Below are 20663 nucleotides of genomic sequence, written 5' to 3'. Positions count from 1 at the left end.
GCAAAAAATGTTTGCTGACATGGCTAGTTGATCTGGACATTTCTGACAAGTTATAAATTGCTCTCTAAGTTATGCAATGCCTGAAAAAAAATGCACCTTTATTTAACCAGGTAGGTCAGTTGAGAACAAGTTCTCGTTTACAACTGCGATCTGGCCAAGATAAAGCAAAGCAGTGCGACACAAACAACAACACAGAGTTACACATGGAATAAACATACAGTCAATAACACAATAGAAAAAAAGCAAGTCTATATACAGTGTGTGCAAATGAGGTAAGGTAAGGTAATAAATAGGCCATAGTAGCGAAGTAATAACAATTTAGCAAATTAACACTGGAGTGATAGATGTGCAGATGATGATGTGCAAGTAGAGATGACAGGAAAACTACCCAATTTCTAAATGGCACCTTCGGAATTCTGATCGGTTTTAAGTAATAACTCGAACAATGTAAAAGTGAGGTGTCACTTTGCTTGGGGAGTTTTGATGCGTATACTAATGCAAAGCCATATGTTACATGTTGTAACGGTTATGCTACTTAATGTTACCCTTTAAGTCGGTGTCTAGCTAAAACAACGCTGACCAGCCTCTAGGCGTTTGTCTTTTAACATGTATGTAGATGGGCTAGCATAATGAAGGTACAACAATGTAATTTAGATAAGCTACATTTTGTCTTGGCTACACAAACCGCTGGACAGCGCATGCACTTAAAGGACGTGAAGCGTCGTGTTCTAGGGCGAGCACTAACATAAAACTTTAGCTAACAGTTCATTTCGAACATCATATTTCAAAATACGATATTACACATATTTAATTATTATTGAATACACTTTTCCTAAACATGTAACAGAGCAGTTTTACCTGTTAGATTAACTCGGACTAGTTTACACTTTAGTTAATGAACAAGATACTTTCAAGCGTCGGTGCTATCTGGGATCCTTGGAACGTCCTTAACCCTTAAAGCTGCAGTATGTACCTTTTGGGCGAACAGACCAAATTTGCATAGAAATGAGTTATAGATCTGTCATTCTCATTTAAAGCATGTCTAAGAAGCGGTAGATCTGTTATACAGTATGTTCACCATTTCTATGCTTCCCTTTAAGTAAATGTTTTGCATCTTATTTTCATTTTCACAAATGACAAAAAAACGACTGAGGCAGATAGCAGAGGCATATTCACACTGGAAGATTTGCATTTGTGGCACAGACAAGGCCACCATGCAAGATTAGATTAGTTTTAGGTCTTACACAAGAAGATAACATAACGTCAGGACCCCACCCAGAGCTGGCCTCTCTCAGCCTGTGGATCTCCTCTTCTATCCTGGCTCTTCTCCTGCACCTCCCTTAGATTCCTGACCTCCAGACGAACTATCAACTCAGCCTTCAATACAAAGAAACACACAGAAAACTGAGATGACCAGGGTTACTTCAGCTCCTCATTTTAAAATATTTATTTTCTTTACAATTTTGGCTTTTCATTCATTTTTTTTCTTTCATTTCACAGGTTTTTATATTTAATTAGAGATGTGTGTTGTGGTCTGTTGGTTCTGGTATCAGTTTTAGTTTGAACAGTCTAATTCTAGATCTCGGTTGGTTCTGGTATCAGTTTTAGTTTGAACAGTGTTGTAACCTGAAGTTTCTACTTTCTTTTTTGTTTCTTTTCAAGTTTAGTTTTAGATTCAATTTTACTTAACCATGAGTGTTTTAAGGCAGAGGGATAGACGACACTGTTAAAGTTACAGCACTGCTGGGTTAATCAGTATATGGCAGTATACCCATTAAACCTTATCAATTGAACAAAGGTCACAACTTGTTCAGTACACGTATGAGTGCATGATTATTTTACACGCTCATAGCACTCAAATATACACTGAGTGTACAGAACAGCCTCAATTCATCGGGGCATGGACTCTATAAGGTGTCGAAAGTGTTCCACAGGGTTGCTGGCCCATGTTGACTCCAATACTTCCCACAGTTGTGTCAAGTTGGCTGGATGTCCTTTGGGTGGTGGACCATTTTTGATATACAGGGAAACTATTGTGTAAAAAAAAAACAGCAGCGTTGCAGTTCTTGACACAAAACGGTGTGCCTGACACCTACCATACCCCGTTCAAAGGCACTTAAACCTGGTCATTCGGTTGAAACATTTTTTCTTAAACAGCAGCTAACGGAACAAAACGAGGATAAACATTCTTGAATTTGTCCAATAGAAACTTGTTTGCAGTTGTTTGGACTATTGATTACACCCTAGATCAGCTAGATGCAGGCAAAGAGTGTGCAAGGCCGTATTGAATGAGTCACTGTCTGTCACCTTGATTTCTCAACTTGTGCACCTACTTTGTAAACTTTTAATCGTAGGCTAGGTTGTAGCAATCTCATGATGGGTATAGGGGAAATGAGAGTTGTAGTAGCCTAAACTTAGCCCGTTACATTGAGCTGGGTGAATGGAATATGAATGACAGTCATCAATATTCTGTAATATAAATAAGGCTATACTCATTCAAATAAACCATCCTCCCTAAACTTAAACGCCACTGCCTTCCATCCTTCCTTGAGGTCCTTCCACAGGTGAAACCCATGTGGAGCCAATTCACCTGTCCAATCAGTGAGTCTTCAAGGAAGGATGCACTTTTTAAAGGAAGGTCAATATAATTCTTCTCGTTTGGAATCTCTAAAGATATTAAAAATGGTTTTGGAATTTAGTCAATAATACACATGTGAAATATCAGGAGGTTCATTATACAGATGAACTAAACAGACCTACTCACACCCTTGCAGTTCTCACATTTTGCTTTATTCAATAGCATTTTTTAACAATGTAGCTAACATCATTGGGACACTTGAACATAAGAAAGTTAGCTGGCTTAATTGTATTGCAGATCCTCTATTTCTTAATCCCAAGAGGGGACATTGGATCAGTCACCAGAAATACACTTAAAGCAACAATAGGCTGAGCACTGATGGCTGGTGAAACAAGCATAACCCATGACTTACAGAGAAGCAAATTGATTCAATAGAAGAGACTAAACCCATGGAATCAAAAACATCAATACAATGAATAATGACATTGAATAATGTGCAACATATAAAACAATACCTACAAAATACAAAGGAACTGTACAACACAAATAACTATACAATCATGGTGTAAAATCTGTCAATGTGTTCTTGAGCAAGGCACTTAACCCTAATTTGCTCCAGGGGCAGAGTACTACTATGGCTGACCCTGTAAAACAACACATTTCACAGCACGTATCCCAGTGTGACAATAAAATATATATTTTAGGAGGATCGTAAGAACAGAACTGTAAACAAAACATTTGTCCCATTGCTTTGCTTCAGAGCTCCCCAGTGGTGCAGGTCTAAGGCAATGCATCTCAGTGCAAGGAGTCACTACAGTCCCTGGTTCTAATCCAAGCTGTATCACATCCGGCCGTGATTGGGAGTCCCATAGGGCGGTGCACAATTGGCCCAGTGTCGTCCGGTGTAGGCTGTCATTGTAAATAAGAATTTGTTCAACAAAATAAATGGGTCACACTGAACATAGCCTACACTGCACCATTGCCTCTTGATGTTTACTCTGTGGGATTATACAAATCCATGGTAACTCAACAAGTGGAGTCCATTTTTCCCCCATACCAGTGTCCAGGAAATGTCATTCGTATGTCCTTTACACAGTTTGTATCAACAGAATCTACAGTACATCACAAGTTCCATAAGGTCCATGGAGATGTTGTGATTTGTAGACTTCCTCAGTTCAAGGGCATTTGCTCAATGTATCTGGCACCAGCATCCAAAGACCAGGTGGAGTGTCTTACAAAATGGCATTTGTGTTTTATTCCAATTACCGTCAACTGACTTGGACTGACCATTTGAAATCATGGACACACCAGACCTTTCCCAGAACAGAACAGACCTGGCTCCTACTAAGGTTTCCATCTTCATCCCCAGTATTGGAAGACAGGCTATCTATCAAGGTCATGGCCTTTTTAATCTTTACACCACAAAACAAATGTGCCAGCCTCCAACTTTTATTTAAAAACAGAGTCTAGATCACATTCACCATGTAGTGGACAGAAATTGTGCCCTACTGCCTAGTCTAGTTTTCAAGCCAATGAACCACACATTAGACTGGATTGTTCTGATGAATGTCCTGGAGGCTTGAATCTGTATAATATTCATAAGACACATTTTAGCTCAAATCTGGCTGAAATTCATGAACAAGTATACTGTACCATTCTGATGTTATAGGCTACCTTACCTGTTCTTGTTCCCACAAACAGCATTGACGTTCCCTCTCTGTCTGATACCTAGTAAAAGGAAACCTCAACTCAATAAAACTTTAAAAAGTGCAACCTTTGAGGTAATAGACATTCCTGTCAGCCATCTCCTTACCACATTGAGTATGATATAAAATACTGCTGTATAAAGTAGGTATTGGGGGATTATTCATTCACATACCTCTGTAGGGCTTTGTGTCTCTGGAAAAGTCCTCTCTGGAAAAGTACAAGAATCAACATTGAGACAGAAACTAATTTGGAACTCGATAACATACTGTTTGACAGGGGTGTTGTCATGATATTCAGAACATTATTGTGCATTTCATTTTATTAATCTTGTACTGGTATGTCCTGTATGTAGCTCCATTCTTGTGTGATCTAGTACTGGTACTTCCTGTATGTAGCACCATTCTTGTGTGATCTAGTACTGGTACTTCCTGTATGTAGCTCCATTCTTGTGTGATCTAGTACTGGTACTTCCTGTATGTAGCACCATTCTTGTGTGATCTAGTACTGGTACTTCCTGTATGTAGCTCCATTCTTGTGTGATCTAGTACTGGTACTTCCTGTATGTAGCTCCATTCTTGCGTATTTTATTTAAATCCTTGTTACTATTTTGTATTTATTTTTTAACTGCATCGTTTGGAAGGGCTCGTAAGCAAGCATTTCACGGTAAAGTCTACATCCGTTGTACTCAGCACATGTGATAAATAAAATGTGATTTGATTCAGTGTTGGATGTTTCTCACTTGTTCATCTGGGCAATTAAAACAATAAATGAAACTGTACAATTCCCCAAAATAAACTCACCAGATACAGAACCTTTTATTTTTCTTCTAATAGCTACTGCCGTCACTGCTGATATCACAGCTAGTACCACCACCATCACCACCACAGCAGATATTATTGCTATGGGAGGGGAGGTCTGTGTTCCACATTCAGAGTCGGTCCAATGAGTTCCAGGTTTAATTTGCTGAAGCTTCAAGGTATCGCATCTATAATATAAGAAATAGACCACTGGTAAATCGATAATTTCGTCATCCAACTTTGTTTTACATTATGAAAACTGTTTGCAAATTGCAGTATATAGTTTATATTTTGAAGGAAAATATAATTATTCATGAGCCACACTTACTGTGTGTGTGGCTGGCAGGATGTAAATGATCCATTTGAATAGGTGTCACCAGTACAGTCAGAACACACAGTATCTGTAGATATTGTTCCTGCACCAACACAGGGTGAAACTCATTAAGGATCCTAATTTGAGATATGCTTAACTCATGATTGCATAAATCATGCACCGATGTCAATGGAATATTTGCATGAAGACCAACCTGTGTGACTAATGTATTGACCAGGCAGACAGCTGCTGTGTCTCTGGGCTGCTCTACAACCATCCTTAGTTGGGTCTAGACAGTAGAACCCCTCCAGTGTCCCACAGACAGTGTCTGATGAAGGTCTACATGACCGCTTTACCTTCAAACCAAAGCCTGGGTCACAGTTTGTACACAGTATGCATGCTGTAAGACCATTGGGTTCATCAAGGAAAGTGGAGTCGGTACAGGGGACACAGGAAGTACTTGTAAATTCTGTACAGTGTTTATGTACCCGGTTTCCTGTGGGATGAAAGTCAGTGTCATGGATTGATTGGTATTGGAATGTATTTTCTTCATAATAATCCATATAGTATACAGAGCTGGTCCTTACCTGGTGAACACATAGGACAGCATTCATCACCTGTTCTGTACTCTGCTCTACCACATGCAATAGAGAGCTGAATGTTTAGAAGTGTCAAAATGATAGCTAGGTTCATCTGTAAATAGAGAAAATTAACACATTACCACGGTTGAAAAATAGGGGGGGGGGGGGGTCACACGTTGACAAAGCAGGGTTGAAGGTTAAAGGGGTTAAAGTAGAGATGAGACTGGAGGAGAGTTCAGATTGAAGAGCGATTGAGAGAAAGCATAGTTAAAGATTTCCATGTTTTGATTAATAAATGTTAGTGAAATTTACTTACTCAGATTTTTCAAAGATAAATATAATAATTTGTTTTTGCAAGGCCATGTCCCCTGCTGGAAGATTTGACAATGCTCAAAGACCAAACCATTTTTAAAACAAGGATTTGACACAGAAAATGACGTGTATAAAACCAGGATGACTGACAGTGCGCTGAATTGAGCTCCATGCAGCCATTTTGGTAAAGATTTAGGAAGTTACAGAAATGCATGTATTAATGTCTTCATTCGTTTTTGATAAGTAGCCTATATTCTATTAGACACATTAATGCATACTTATTAATTATATGACGTGAATTAAACATGAACTTAACCTATTCGTTAGTTTTTTTTGTAGTAATATTGTCCCCACATCAACAAAGAAATACAAGTAATTTCATCCTTGAAATATTTTATTGAATGTAAAAATCCATTCATTCCTATTGAGAACTGCTTCCAATATACAGTGCATTCAGAGAGTATTCAGACCCCTTGACTTGTTCCACATTTTGCTATGTTACAGCCTTATTCTAAAATGTATTAAATAGTTTTTCCCCCTCAATCTACACACAATACTCCATAATGAGAAAGCAAAAACAGATTTAGATATTTTTGCAAATGTATAATTAATGTATGTATGTATGTATGTATGTATGTATGTATGTATGTATGTATGTATGTATATATATATATACATACACACACACAGTGCCTTGCGAAAGTATTCGGCCCCCTTGAACTTTGCGACCTTTTGCCACATTTCAGGCTTCAAACATAAAGATATAAAACTGTATTTTTTGTGAAGAATCAACAACAAGTGGGACACAATCATGAAGTGGAACAACATTTATTGGATATTTCAAACTTTTTTAACAAATCAAACTTGAAAAATTGGGCGTGCAAAATTATTCAGCCCCCTTAAGTTAATAATTTGTAGCGCCACCTTTTGCTGCGATTACAGCTGTAAGTCGCTTGGAGTTTGTCTCTATCAGTTTTGCACATTTTGAGACTGAATTTTTTTCCCATTCCTCCTTGCAAAACAGCTCGAGCTCAGTGAGGTTGGATGGAGAGCATTTGTGAACAGCAGTTTTCAGTTCTTTCCACAGATTCTCAATTGGATTCAGGTCTGGACTTTGACTTGGCCATTCTAACACCTGGATATGTTTATTTTTGAACCATTCCATTGTAGATTTTGCTTTATGTTTTGGATCATTGTCTTGTTGGAAGACAAATCTCCGTCCCAGTCTCAGGTCTTTTGCAGACTCCATCAGGTTTTCTTCCAGAATGGTCCTGTATTTGGCTCCATCCATCTTCCCATCAATTTTAACCATCTTCCCTGTCCCTGCTGAAGAAAAGCAGGCCCAAACCATGATGCTGCCACCACCATGTTTGACAGTGGGGATGGTGTGTTCAGCTGTGTTGCTTTTACGCCAAACATAACGTTTTGCATTGTTGCCAAAAAGTTCAATTTTGGTTTCATCTGACCAGAGCACCTTCTTCCACATGTTTGGTGTGTCTCCCAGGTGGCTTGTGGCAAACTTTAAACAACACTTTTTATGGATATCTTTAAGAAATGGCTTTCTTCTAGCCACTCTTCCATAAAGGCCAGATTTGTGCAATATACGACTGATTGTTGTCCTATGGACAGAGTCTCCCACCTCAGCTGTAAGATCTCTGCAGTTCATCCAGAGTGATCATGGGCCTCTTGGCTGCATCTCTGATCAGTCTTCTCCTTGTATGAGCTGAAAGTTTAGAGGGACGGCCAGGTCTTGGTAGATTTGCAGTGGTGATACTCCTTCCATTTCAATATTATCGCTTGCACAGTGCTCCTTGGGATGTTTAAAGCTTGGGAAATATTTTTGTATCCAAATCCGGCTTTAAACTTCTTCACAACAGTATCTCGGACCTGCCTGGTGTGTTCCTTGTTCTTCATGATGCTCTCTGCGCTTTTGACGGACCTCTGAGACTATCACAGTGCAGGTGCATTTATACGGAGACTTGATTACAAACAGGTGGATTGTATTTATCATCATTAGTCATTTAGGTCAACATTGGATCATTCAGAGATCCTCACTGAACTTCTGGAGAGAGTTTGCTGCACTGAAAGTAAAGGGGCTGAATAATTTTGCACGCCCAATTTTTCAGTTTTTGATTTGTTAAAAAAGTTTGAAATATCCAATAAATGTCATTCCACTTCATGATTGTATCCCACTTGTTGATTCTTCACAAAAAAATACAGTTTTATATCTTTATGTTTGAAGCCTGAAATGTGGCAAAGGGTCGCAAAGTTCAAGGGGGCGAATACTTTCGCAAGGCACTGTATATATATATAATTGAAATATCACATTCACATAAGTATTCAGGTCCTTTACTCAGTACTTTGTGGAAGCACCTTTGGCAGTGATTACAACCTCAAGTCTTCTTTGGTATGACGCTACAAGCTTGGCACGCCTGTATTTGGAGAGATTCTCCCATTCTTCTCTGCAGATCCTCAAGCTCTGTCAGGTTGGATGGGGAGCGTCGCTACACAGCTATTTTCAGGTCTCTCCAGAGATGATCGATCGGGCTCTGGCTGGGCCACATTCAGAGACTTGTCCTAAAGTCACTCCTGCATGGTCTTGGCAGTGAGCTTAGGGTCGTTGTCCTGTTGGAAGGTGAACCTTCACCACAGTCTGAGGTCCTGAGCGCTCTGGAGCAGGTTTTCATCAAGGATCTCTCTGTACTTTGCTCCGTTCATCTTTGCCTCGATCCTGACTAGTCTCCCAGACCCTGCCGCTGAATAACATCCCCACAGCATGATGCTGCCACCATCATGCTTCAGAGTTGGGATGGTGCCAGGTTTCCTCCAGAAGAGAAGCTTAGCATTCAGGCATTTGGCAAACTCCAAGCAGGCTGTCATTGCCTTTTACTGAGGAGTGGCTTCTGTCTGGCCACTCTACCAGAAAGGCCTGATTGGTGGAGTGCTGCACAGATGGTTGTCCTTCTGGAAGGTTCTCCCATCTCCACAGAGGAACTCTGGACCTCTGTCAAAGTGACCATCGGATTCTTGGTCACCTCCCTGACCAAAGCCCTTCTCCCCCGATTGCTCGGTTTGGCCAAGCGGCTAGCTCTAGGAAGGGTCTTGGTGGTTCCAAAGTTCTTCCATTTAAGAATGATGGAGGCCACTGTGTTCTTGGGGACCCTCAATACTGCAGACATTTTTTGGTACCCTTCCCCAGATCTGTGCCTCGGAACAATCCTGTCTCGGTGCTCTACGGACAATTCCTTCGACCTCAGGGCTTGGTTTTTTCTCTGACATGCACTGTCAACTGTGGGACCTGACATAGACAGGTGTGTGCCTTTCCAAATCATGTCCAATTAATTTAATTCACCACAGGTGGACTCTATTCAAGTTGTAAAAACAATATCAAGGATGATCAATGGAAACAGGATGCACCTGAACTCGATTTCTAGTCTCATAGCAAAGGATCTGAATACTTATGTAAACAAGGTATATTTTTCGCTTTGTCATTATGGGGTATTATGTGTAGATTGATGAGGAAAAATATTGATTTAATCCATCTTAGAATAAGGCTGTAACGGGGAAAAAACGGCACTGAAGGGGTCTGAAAACTTTCCGAATGCACTGTACATCATTGGTATACACTCTGAGCATACTATCTGGTTCCATTTACTGCTGTAGCGTGAAATGATGCCAAGCTACTAAGCTTACAAAACCCAAACGTTTAACTTACTATCCATATCAAGCTTTGAAACTGAGCCATGGTTCTCCAATCCTCAACATCTCAGTGGAAGATGGTCCACCTCCCTGGAATCTTAGATTTTAACTAAGAACATCCCGGTTGTCGTCAATCCTCATGTCGACCTTGAGTCACACACAAATAAAATTGGAAAAGTTTAATATCATACAATATTAAAATATTTTCCGTACACTATTTAACAAACGTTAAATTAGAGCTGATTATTTTTGGTTCAATGGAGTCTTATCGTATATGGCAATAAAACATTTCTGTGTTATGTGAACCAACATGTTAAAACCTAAAAATGCTGTCTCCCATTGCCTAGCAACCAAATGCCTTGTATTACACAGTGATTTGTAGTACAACGGTGGTGTCAAGCTGGATGAAAAATGTATGCCCTTCTGTTAAAAGGGTTGATTTTTTTTACTCACCAATATTTTATTTTATCTTTATTTAACTAGGCAAGTCAGTTAAGAACAAATTCTTATTTTCAATGTTGGCCTAGGAACAGTGGTTTAACTGCCTGGAGCAGAACGACAGATTTTGACCGTGTCAGCTTGGGGATTCGATCTTGCAACCTTTCGGTTGCTAGTCCAACGCTCTAACCACTAGGCTACTTGCCGCCCCCACGGCATCCAATATAAGGACACAGTGTGGTCAAAGACTTAGCTCTTGTCACGATGGGGTTATTGCATACTTTTGGTAATGTAGTGTATGTGGACACCTGCTCGTTCAACATCTCATTCCAAAATCATGGTTGTTAATATGGAAACAATGAAATTCTAGACGATTCTGTGCTTCCAACTTTGTAGCAACAGTTTGGGGAAGGCCAATTCCTGTTTCAGCATGACAATACCCTAAGCGAGGTTCGTACAGAAATGTTTTGTCGAGTTCGATGTAGAAGATCTTGACTGGCCTGCAGATCCCTGACCTAAACCCCATCGAAACACCTTTGGGATGAATTGGAACACCGACTGCGAGCAAAGCCTAATCGCTAAACCTCACCAATCCTCGTGGCTGAAGTGAAGCAAGTCCCCTCAGCAATGTTCCAACATCTAGTGGAAAGCCTTCCCAGACAAGTGGATGCTGTTATAGCAGCAAAGGGGGGCCCAACTCCATATTAATGCCCATGATTATGGAATAAGATGTTTGACGAGCAGTTGTCCACATTCTTTTTCATGTAGAGCATGTCACAGCGGTGTAGATGGTACAATGACTCTCTACACCAGGGGTTACCAAACTGTTTCAGTCAGGCCCCCCTTCCAGCATTGGGGAACATCCCGCGCCCATGTCTATTTCTATGGGCACAAGCAATGTTCATGACGCAAACTGTTCAAACCCCTCGTTGGTGTAGAGAATTTAGCAGGTTCAAAGCATATTTCCTGCAATTCTACACATTTTGTCACGGGGTGCAGAGAAGATTTTGGTGTTTTAAAATTCTATACATTTTGCCATATCTAATGTGTATTCATGTAATCTTTGAGTGTCTCAAACATTACCACAAAATCTATGGGCTACAAAACCTAGCTAAAGTGTTTGCTGACATGGGCTAGTTGATCTGGACATTTCTGACAAGTTACAAATTGTTATGCAAGAGAGAAACTGAAGACGCACTACCCAATTTCGAAATTGAACCTTCGGAATTCTGATCGGAGGGTGGGTATAATTTGTGGAACGTTCCAACAGGAATGGTTTAGTTATTATTTCCGTAGGTGTTCCTGCATTTGCGGGTGAACTCTGTTGCGCCTCAATTGGGGAATCGCTATGGTTGAAATGTAACTAATGACCGCAAGCCCCAGTATTTTATTAGCTAGGTGGCGTGTACACAATTGTTACCGATGATACTGTATATACCTACTCGTACTACAGAAGCATGCATTGTATTTTGCCAAGTTCTCTCTGTGTTAATCCTTTTCCCAAAATATAGCAGGTAACTTGTGTCTATGTCGATGTTGTTGAGTTCATCTTGCCTAGTTAATTATAGATAAAATAAATTAGAAAATGTAAAATATATACTTTGACCTATTTCAGGTAACCCCAAGATGCTTGATTCACTACACCTGCCTTTGAATAACTTTCCAGTCGTTTTTGCTTTACATTCCGACTTTTGAACGTCTGTTTATTGGACATATATATTAGTGTCTAATAAAAAAAAATATTTATGTAATAACTCAAAATATAAAAGTGAGGTGTCACTTTGCTTTGGGAGTTTTGATGCGTATACTAATGCAAAGCCATATGTTAGATGTTGTAACGGTTATAAACAACGCTGACCAGCCTCTAGGCGTTTGTCTTTTATTGTCTTTTATTGTTCATTTCGAATACGAAAATCATATTTCAAAACACGATATTATACATATTTAATCAATATTGAATACACTTTTCTTACACACGTAACAGAGCAGTCTTACCTGTTAGATTAACTCGGAGTAGTTTACACTTTCGTTTAATGAAGGAGATACTTTCCAGCAGTAGTGCTATCTGGGATCCTTGGAACGTCCTTAACCCTTAAAGCTGCAGTATGTACCTTTTGGACGAACAGACCAAATGTGCATATACATTTTAATTATAGATCTGCCATTTTCCTTTAAAGCAAGTCTAAGAAACGGTAGATCTGTTTATACAGTATGTTCACTGTTTCTATGCTTCTCATGTTTAAATAAATGTTTTACGTCTTTTATTTTCATTTTGGAAATACTAGTCCCTTTTCCACTGCCACGCATTCATGTTCTTTGGAACTATTAATCTCTCTGTGCTATACCTTCTTTGATAAATGTAGCACACCTACCACCCAAACCCTCTATTCTATGACTTCTCACAGAGATAAACCCAGTCATAAAATAATCAAATTGCCATATGAACTCAGACTAATTTTTGTTTATGAGGGATTTAGCAATAACCATGGAATCTGGGATCTTTGGGACGTCACTACCCTCAACTCCAAAGCTTTCATTTTTGTTTCTGAGGGACTTTCCATGGTTAGTACCATCCAGCATCCTGGGGATGTCACTACCCTCAACCCCAATCTTATCCAACCTTAAAGCTGCAATAAGTCACTTTTTTTGTGTGACCGGACCAAATTCACATCGAAATTTGAGTTATAGATCTGTCATTATAATTTAAAGCAAGTCTAAGAAGCGGTAGATCTGTTATACAGTATGTTCACTATTTCTATGCTTCCCTTGTTTAAGTAAATGTTTTGCGTCTTTAACGTTCAGTTTTGAAAATACAATGTTTTCGGTTATGGAGAAGATATTTCACAGCGGTTTAGATGGTACAATGGTCTCTGCACCAGGTGTTCCCAAACTTTTGAACTCTGACCCCCTTTTCAGCATTGTGGAACCTCCCGCGCCCCCGTCTATTTCTATGGGCACAAGCTGTGTGTTTACATTTGTATTTTTGTCGAGAGCAAAACGTTTTTCTTTTCAATCAAAAATAATTATTTTGAAATTAAAAACGGGGCTTCAAAGTTTTTTTAAAAATTTACAAATGTGCAATCAAATATTTTCTAATATCATTCCCCAAAAAATATTTCAGGAACAAAAAATGTATTTGAAATCTAAACTCCAATTTAATTTCGCAATCAACCACCCTCCATTTTGGCTAGACTGCTCTCTTTGCTTGCAGTTCCTCTTTATTTTTGCTTTTGAAACCTTTTTGTTGTTGATTGAAACACCAGTTCCTCGTTTGCACTTTTGACCCCACAGCTGTGGGCGGGCTTTAGTGGGAGGTGTGGAGGATGCTTTTCCATTGGTCAGGTCAGTATCAATAAGGACTTTGTGGTGATGGCGTCTCAGGTAAGCAGCACTGGGCGGTCTTCCGTCCAACCTCTACATAGCTAGTAGTTCAGTGATGCAAACTAGTCACCTTTCTGCGAAATTCGCGGTTTTGGTATTCGACTCATTGCCGTTCCTCAAGTTATAACCCTGGCAATCTGTGTGAAACATTAACTAGCTAACGAAATAACCACTATCTGTTAACTAATGTTTTCCTTCTATAGTATGTGGTTAATTTTCAGAATGAGAGAATTAGGTGAAAATGAGGCGTTGCTTGTTAAACAAGTGGATTCAGGGATCAAGTGTAGCAGGAGCTGGGCCTGGCTTAAACTGGATGCCACTATAGAGGTGAAAGGAACACCACACACGTTCCCTCTTTCTCACTTTTTCTGGCACATTGTAGAACAGATGTCCGCAGGCAGAAAGTGAATAATGTTCAGTGTAGCCCAAAGATATTGTTTTTGTTGTGTTGAATTTGCCAGTAACACTTGTTTTTCTTTTACTCAGTGAATGTTATTTTTGCACACATATAGCCTTGTGCCCTTGATCGATGTCTATAGTGGCCATTATAATAGAGCAAAAATAGAATGCCTGTTTATTTCATTATATTTCTACTTTAAAATGTTTTTTTTACCCCCAAGTGCAATATTAGAGTATTGTTTTTTTCTCAAGACTTGAGGGTCATTTGCAGTAAAGTCTAGGCAACAAATAACATTGGATAGCTTTCTTTACATTTTTTAGCTGTGAGTTAGATTCACATTAACCACTTTTTATTTTACACACACTGATCATATTCTTTGTTGTTTAATTTGTTAAGACCTCCATTTCCCCCTGCATGTTTCAGTGAAACAAAAAGTGTTCACATTTTGGGCCCTCAGCAGTTTGCATCCCTGGTAGTTAGCTCCTACGATTCAGTGTCGGTTCATAACATTATACATGCATTATATGCATACCGCATTATATGCATACATGCATACCGCAGAATCATGCAATTATTATTATCAAGCTAACCAAAAGCATTTAGCTATGATCGCCTGTTTTCGCCATTTTCAGGTGAATTCATCAAACTTTCTTTCATGCCAACTCATAAGCAGGCAATGTCCTATTTGTTTCATAGTCAATATATTTTTTATTTATTTTACCTTTATTTTACTAGGCAAGTCAGTTAAGAACAAATTCTTATTTTCAATGACGCCCTAGGAACAGTGGGTTAACTGCCTGTTCAGGGGCAGAACGACAGATTTGTACCTTGTCAGCTCGGGGATTTGAACTTGCAACCTTGCGGTTACTAGTCCAACGCTCTAACCACTAGGCTACCCTGCCATCACCTGTATGTACATACAGTACTGTACAAAAGTGTTAGGCACATTTACAATTCTGTGAAACACATCCGTTTCTAAATGTTAAAAGACAAATACTGTGAAGGAACATTTTCTTATTTCACCTTCTCTTATATCCAGAGTGGCAGGTGAAATATTTGCAGTGAGCCTTGCACAAGGTGGACCGTCTCCATGATTTATGCAGGAGTGGTGTTACCACTATCTGTTGACCGGGACCCTGAAGGACCTAACAAAGGGTAGTGTACATGACACAGAGTTGTCCCCATTAATCAAAACGGTGTGTTGATGAAATTGAAAGCATATTCTTCTCATTAATCTTTCAGCAATAAAATGTGCATTCAGATCAAAGATGCCTTTGACCTGGCACCCTACACTGAAGGAATCCTCAACTGTGGCTACACAGGCCCCATCAACTTGGATCACAAGGAGAGCATAATAAGGTATGTGAAATGTTTTCTTATGTAACAAAGCACCCATTAGCCTTCATGGGTTGATACATTTGATCTGAGTTGAAATTACGTTTTAAATTCCATTCTTACATTGCAACAACCCACAATTTGTGTCAACTGATTTCATTGAATATGTTTCAAACTAATTCGTTTTTAGAGTACATTATCATGACCATTCATACAAGAGCACCAAGGTTTCTGCAGTAAGATATGCTAATCTCAATGAATGTCCATGTCTCTATCCGTTTCCTTTTGTAAAGAGACATTTTGCTACATGCAACCACAAAACGTACGGCGATGCTTCAGCAGCTGCATGAAGGCCTTGAAGTCTACATCCTAATTGAGGTCCTGCAGAAGAAACCGAAGGAATGTCTCAATCTCTTTGTGATGACATGGTAATTAACAAATTGGGCTTTTTAATATTCTGATTGTTATTTATGGGGTCCTGGTTTTGGTCAGGTGACCTGTGTATCAGAAATATAGTGAAAGTAATGTACGTCTTGGAATTCAATGTCTAGGTTGATGCACACTACATAATCTCAAACCTGGCCCCAGAGATGAGTGAAAGTGGTTCTCTAAAACAAAAGGAGATAGAAATCTTGGATTTCTCTCAAGATTTCCTCCAAGAACTTGATGGTATGTATTATTTGCATGTTTGTACTCATCCTTACTCTCTGATTTTGTTACTGTAGTATGTCATGTTTTTCTCTTGAAACTCAAATGAGCTGCACCATAGTAATGATGTCAATGTAACACTTCAAACTGTTATTTTGTTTTCAGTTTATATTGCACTGACCCCTTATACATTTGCCCCCCCCCCCCCATATAAATACAGTGGGCCAAAAAAGTATTTAGTCAGCCACCAATTGTGCAAGTTCTCCCACTTAAAAAGGAGGAATGGAGGTAACGAGTAGAGGACAGAGGAGCCTCTTAAAGAAGACGTTAGAGGTCTGTGAGAGCCAGAAATCTTGCTTGTTTGTAGGTGACCAAATACTTATTTTCCACCATAATTTGCAAATAAATCCATTAAAAATCCTACAATGTGATTTTCTGGATTTTTTTTCTCATTTTGTCTGTCATAGTTGAAGTGTACCTATGATGAAAATTACAGGCCTCTCATCTTTTTAAGTGGGAGAACTTGCACAATTGGTGGCTGACTAAATACTTTTTTGCCCCACTGTATGCTAAACCAGATGGGAAAGTGAGCCTGCCTGTGGCTGAAAACAGTGGAGAGGAAGAAGACAGTGGAGAGGAAGAAGACAGTGGAGAGGAAGAAGACAGTGGAGAGGAAGAAGACAGTGGAGAGGAAGAAGACAGTGGAGAGGAAGAAGACAGTGGAGAGGAAGAAGACAGTGGAGAGGGAGAAGACAGTGGAGGGGAAGAAGACAGTGGAGGGGAAGAAGACAGTGGAGGGGAAGAAGACAGTGGAGGGGAAGAAGACAGTGGAGGGGAAGAAGACAGTGGAGGGGAAGAAGACAGTGGAGGGGTAGAAGACAGTGGAGGGGAAGAAGACTGTGGAGAGGGAGAGGAAGAAGACAGTAGAGGGGAAGAAGACAGTGGAGGGGAAGAAGACAGTGGAGAACCACTTTCTGTTCCCAGTGTAATGCAGTGGCTGACAGGGCAGCCACACACACCTGCTTGTCTCAGATAGAGAAAAGTTAAAGATGGTGGTCATTTTTGACCACTCATGTCTAGAACGCATGCCTAACCACACTGTTTGTTACCCTGTTGTTAGTGCATACGCCAAAACGATAACATTTCCCACAGCCCATCTGAGAGATTACGATGCATTTAATTCAAACATTGAAACAGCAATCAAATACAGTGCAAGGTTTGATAGAGTTTAGCTGAAAGACTACTCAATTTAACTGACTGATAAACCACATACAGCACATTATGTTCCTGTGTAAAGAAGCAGTCCAAATCTTTCTTGCTTTATTTTGGGGTTAATGCTCAAATGTACGCCCTTGACAACTGTGATTTAGAAAATGTTTTTTATTAACCTCTTACTACTCAGAGCATTCATAGAAGGATGGTAGACTGCAGCGATAGCTCAGAGGTCTAAACGCTGGATGGCTGGTCTATTGGAAATAGTCAGAGGGACTGATGTAGTATTTTGGCTTTTGTAAAGTTTTTTGCATTATGTTTTAATACACTGGTCTTAGACTATACCTTCAAACACCAAAACCTTAGGTGGCTCCATTGCTAGTAAAGAGTGTTACACTGTATCAACAAAATGTGTTTTTGCATCATCGTAGTCCACGGGAATTATGTAAATGAAATGACATACAATTTACTAATTTTCTGGTCCTTGCCAACATACAGTGTTCCAGATGTACTGTAACTACTTTAGGGTTTCATCGGTTCTCTCCCCTTTAATATGTGATTCCTTCTGTTTTTATTCTTGATTTTGTTTAACAAGAGCCTGAAGCTGTTCTATAAACAGTAGACCGATGGGGGCCAAAGACTCCATTTTAGTATAGTGTACACCAAGTGGTATAGAATACAAGTATATCAACTTCATCCAAATGCAATGTAATAGACCAATTTATCTCCGGGCTTAAAGCTAGCATTATTCACAAGCAAAGGTGCTTGGTCTGACTTTGTTATTCATTTGTAGTACTGTATCCTGTAACCAAACGAGTCACTGCTTATTCAGTGGTCTCCAACCTCACCTCTGGAGCTCAGAAATGATGAAGATAACACTGAGAGACAGTGCCACTCTATTAGACAGGAATTTGGTGCTGAAGTACAATAATACTTCACAAGTCCTTTTGATTACCCAAGGTTCATTTGTATGCAGCGAGAGATGGAAGGTTTTATTAAAATGTAAATTAAAGGTTTTTTTCAGTTGCTCATTTTTATATTTTGACATGACAAAGTTCTGTATTTGTGGATCTACTGTATTGGTGTTTACATAATGTACTTACCACCGTTCGCTGAGCTCCATGTCACTGCCTGTTTTTGATTTTCATGTGAAGACACTGGATGTCATGTACACTAACTGTAAAGGTGACAGCTCCATAAATGCTATGGGGAGGGAAAGTCACCTCGGGAGCCACATGACAGCTTTGGATTCTTGGACTCCTCTGTTTTATAGGTCACTGCATTATTAGAACCTTGGAAACTGTTTGCTGTATGTCCAATGGTCGTGCTGTGAACATGTTACAATTATTCACATGTGATTGTTTTTGACACTGGTATACTACTACATAATGTTGATTGTTACATGGTATTTATCAGTTTTATATGTTAAAATGTTGAGTTTGTTTTTAGAGGGAAGTGTCGATTAACAAAGCTGCTTTGTGGAAAATAAATGCCATTGTTTTACAATAAGTTTAATTGTTAAAAAAATGAAAATAAATTACTTTTCATAGTAGCTCTTTTCAACGAATGAAACGGTTTGTTTACATCATACCAGTTAAGAGGCTGTTTTCTTTTCTAGTAAAAACATACACATTTTTGCCATTGTCAAGAGTGGCACTGGGGCTAAAACAATATCCTACATAGTGTGGGAGGACTGTACCTAAAAAGGCTGGAGACTCATAACTAATCGAAGAGCATGCATGTATATGTCCTGACCAAAAGATGAGTCAGTGGTAGGGTTCACTTGACGTTGCAGCACAGCAAGATTCTCAGTAGACGGGGCATGGGATGTCTGGAACAATGACCCCATTGTCAGTGTTTCCAGATTATCCTCCTGATAAAGCAGGTCCTCCACCTGAATCTGAAATTCTCAAAATAAACAAATCTGTATTTGTGACGATAAATGTAAAGGAACCTAATCTCTGTGGTTGTGTAGGATCTCTGTGTTAGGCTAACAACCAAATAAATAGAATGAATATAATGGGCTTGGAACCTCTAACCCTGGCAATTCATTCTATTCTATGTAACAACCACTCTATGACATCATCAGCCATGGAGATAGAACGTGTGTCATCTCTATGATGGCATCTCTATGATGTCAATTTACCAACATTACGACCAGGAATACGACTTTCCCGAAGTGGATCCTTTGTTCGTACCTCCACCCTGGTCATAGGATCTAATCCCAGAGGCCGATCCAAAACAACATGGTCGCCGCAGGAGAGGCAGACAGAGCGGCCTACAGGTCAGACTTAGAAGGCGAGCACACCATCCACCACTTCTGAGCATATTACTCGCCAATGTCCAATCTCTAGACAACAAGATGGACAAAATTAGGGTATGAGTTGCCTTCCAGAGAGACATCAGAGATTGTAACATCTCTCTGGTAAGAAGAAGGGCGGGGGTGTATGCCTTATGATTAACGACTCATAACAACATACAGGAACTCAAGTCCTTTTGTTCACCTGACCTAGAATTCCTTACAATGAAATGCCGACCGCATTATCTCCCAAGAGAATTGTCTTCGATTATGGTCACAGCCGTGTATATCCCCGCCAAGCAGATACCTCGACGGCCCTGAAAGAACTTCACTGGACTCTGTGTAAACTGGAAACCATATATCCTGAGGCTGAATTTATTGTAGCTGGGGATTTTAACAAAACTAATCTGAGAACAAGGTGTCCTAATTTCTATCAGCATATCGAATGCGCTACACAAGCTGGTAGCATTCTGGACCATTGCTACTCTAAATTCTGCGATGCATACAAAGCCCTCCCCCGCCCCCCCTTCGGCAAATCTGACCATGACTCCATTTTGTTGCTCCCATCCTATAGGCAGCAACTAAAACAGGAAGCGCTCATGCTCAGGATTATCCAATGCTGGTCTGACCAATCAGATTCCATGCCTCAAGATTGCTTCGATCACGCGGACTGGGATATGTTCCGGGGCAGCCTCAGACAATAACATTGGCGTATACGCTGACTCGGTCAGCGAGTTTATTTGCAAGTGCATTGGAGCCGTTGTACCCACTGTGGCTATTAAAACCTTCCCTAACCAGAAACCGTGGATGGATGGCGGCATTCACGCAACACTGAAAGCGCGAACCACCGCTTTTAATCATGGAAAGGCGACGAAACATGACCGAATACAAACAGTGTAGTTATTCCCTCTGCAAGGCAATCAAACAAGCAAAGCGTCAGTTTAGAGACAAAGTAGAGTTGCA

At 39.8% G+C, this 20663-nt stretch overlaps 2 protein-coding genes and 1 long non-coding RNA gene across 4 annotated transcripts; 1 reads left to right on the top strand and 2 right to left on the bottom strand.

The window, feature by feature from the left end:
• Window positions 1-2771: 2771 nt before the first annotated feature.
• On the bottom strand, window positions 2772-5270 carry LOC149981342 (uncharacterized). The gene is made up of 2 exons (XR_016483436.1): window positions 4258-5270; window positions 2772-4163 (listed from the first exon to the last, which is right to left on the bottom strand). It is a non-coding gene; the product is annotated as an uncharacterized LOC149981342 (long non-coding RNA).
• A 136-nt stretch (window positions 5271-5406) lies between these two features.
• LOC110532769 (tumor necrosis factor receptor superfamily member 14) lies at window positions 5407-13640 on the bottom strand. Its single transcript, XM_090185823.1, has 5 exons — window positions 12421-13640; window positions 10004-10134; window positions 5983-6088; window positions 5610-5891; window positions 5407-5498 (listed from the first exon to the last, which is right to left on the bottom strand). The coding sequence occupies exons 2-5, from the start codon at window positions 10031-10033 to the stop codon at window positions 5407-5409; spliced, it is 510 nt and encodes a 169-aa protein (XP_090041949.1). The 5' UTR covers window positions 10034-10134; window positions 12421-13640.
• Window positions 13641-13932: 292 nt separating this feature from the next.
• On the top strand, window positions 13933-18950 carry LOC149981341 (uncharacterized). Of its 2 annotated transcripts, none has more exons than XM_090185391.1 (5): window positions 13933-14133; window positions 15529-15565; window positions 15835-15969; window positions 16093-16210; window positions 16768-18950. In XM_090185391.1, exons 3-5 carry the CDS (start codon window positions 15943-15945, stop codon window positions 17223-17225), a joined length of 603 nt encoding a protein of 200 aa, XP_090041517.1. In that variant the 5' UTR covers window positions 13933-14133; window positions 15529-15565; window positions 15835-15942; the 3' UTR covers window positions 17226-18950. The 2 variants fall into 2 exon arrangements, with proteins under 2 accessions (XP_090041517.1, XP_090041518.1); XM_090185392.1 differs by lacking the exon at window positions 13933-14133 and adding an exon at window positions 15243-15361 and having other exon boundaries at window positions 15468-15565.
• The last annotated feature ends 1713 nt before the right edge of the window (window positions 18951-20663 follow it).

The sequence above is a fragment of the Oncorhynchus mykiss genome, chromosome 9 (genome assembly GCF_057628025.1).
Source record: "Oncorhynchus mykiss isolate SJ-2025 chromosome 9, ASM5762802v1, whole genome shotgun sequence".
Taxonomy (NCBI): domain Eukaryota; kingdom Metazoa; phylum Chordata; class Actinopteri; order Salmoniformes; family Salmonidae; genus Oncorhynchus; species Oncorhynchus mykiss.
Note: the sequence above shows the minus strand (reverse complement) of the source record. Positions and strands in the feature narration are given on the sequence as shown.

Coding starts and splice junctions, on each gene's coding strand:
- LOC149981341 (XM_090185391.1), top strand. CDS start 15,943: ATGTCTCAATCTCTTTGTGATGACATG. Junction 15,970..16,092: donor AATCTCTTTGTGATGACATG/GTAATTAACAAA, acceptor TTCAATGTCTAG/GTTGATGCACACTACATAAT. Junction 16,211..16,767: donor TTTCCTCCAAGAACTTGATG/GTATGTATTATT, acceptor ATGCTAAACCAG/ATGGGAAAGTGAGCCTGCCT.
- LOC110532769 (XM_090185823.1), bottom strand. CDS start 10,033: ATGGCTCAGTTTCAAAGCTTGATATGGATA. Junction 5,892..5,982: donor CTGTCCTATGTGTTCACCAG/GTAAGGACCAGC, acceptor TTCATCCCACAG/GAAACCGGGTACATAAACAC. Junction 5,499..5,609: donor TCAATACATTAGTCACACAG/GTTGGTCTTCAT, acceptor GTGTTGGTGCAG/GAACAATATCTACAGATACT.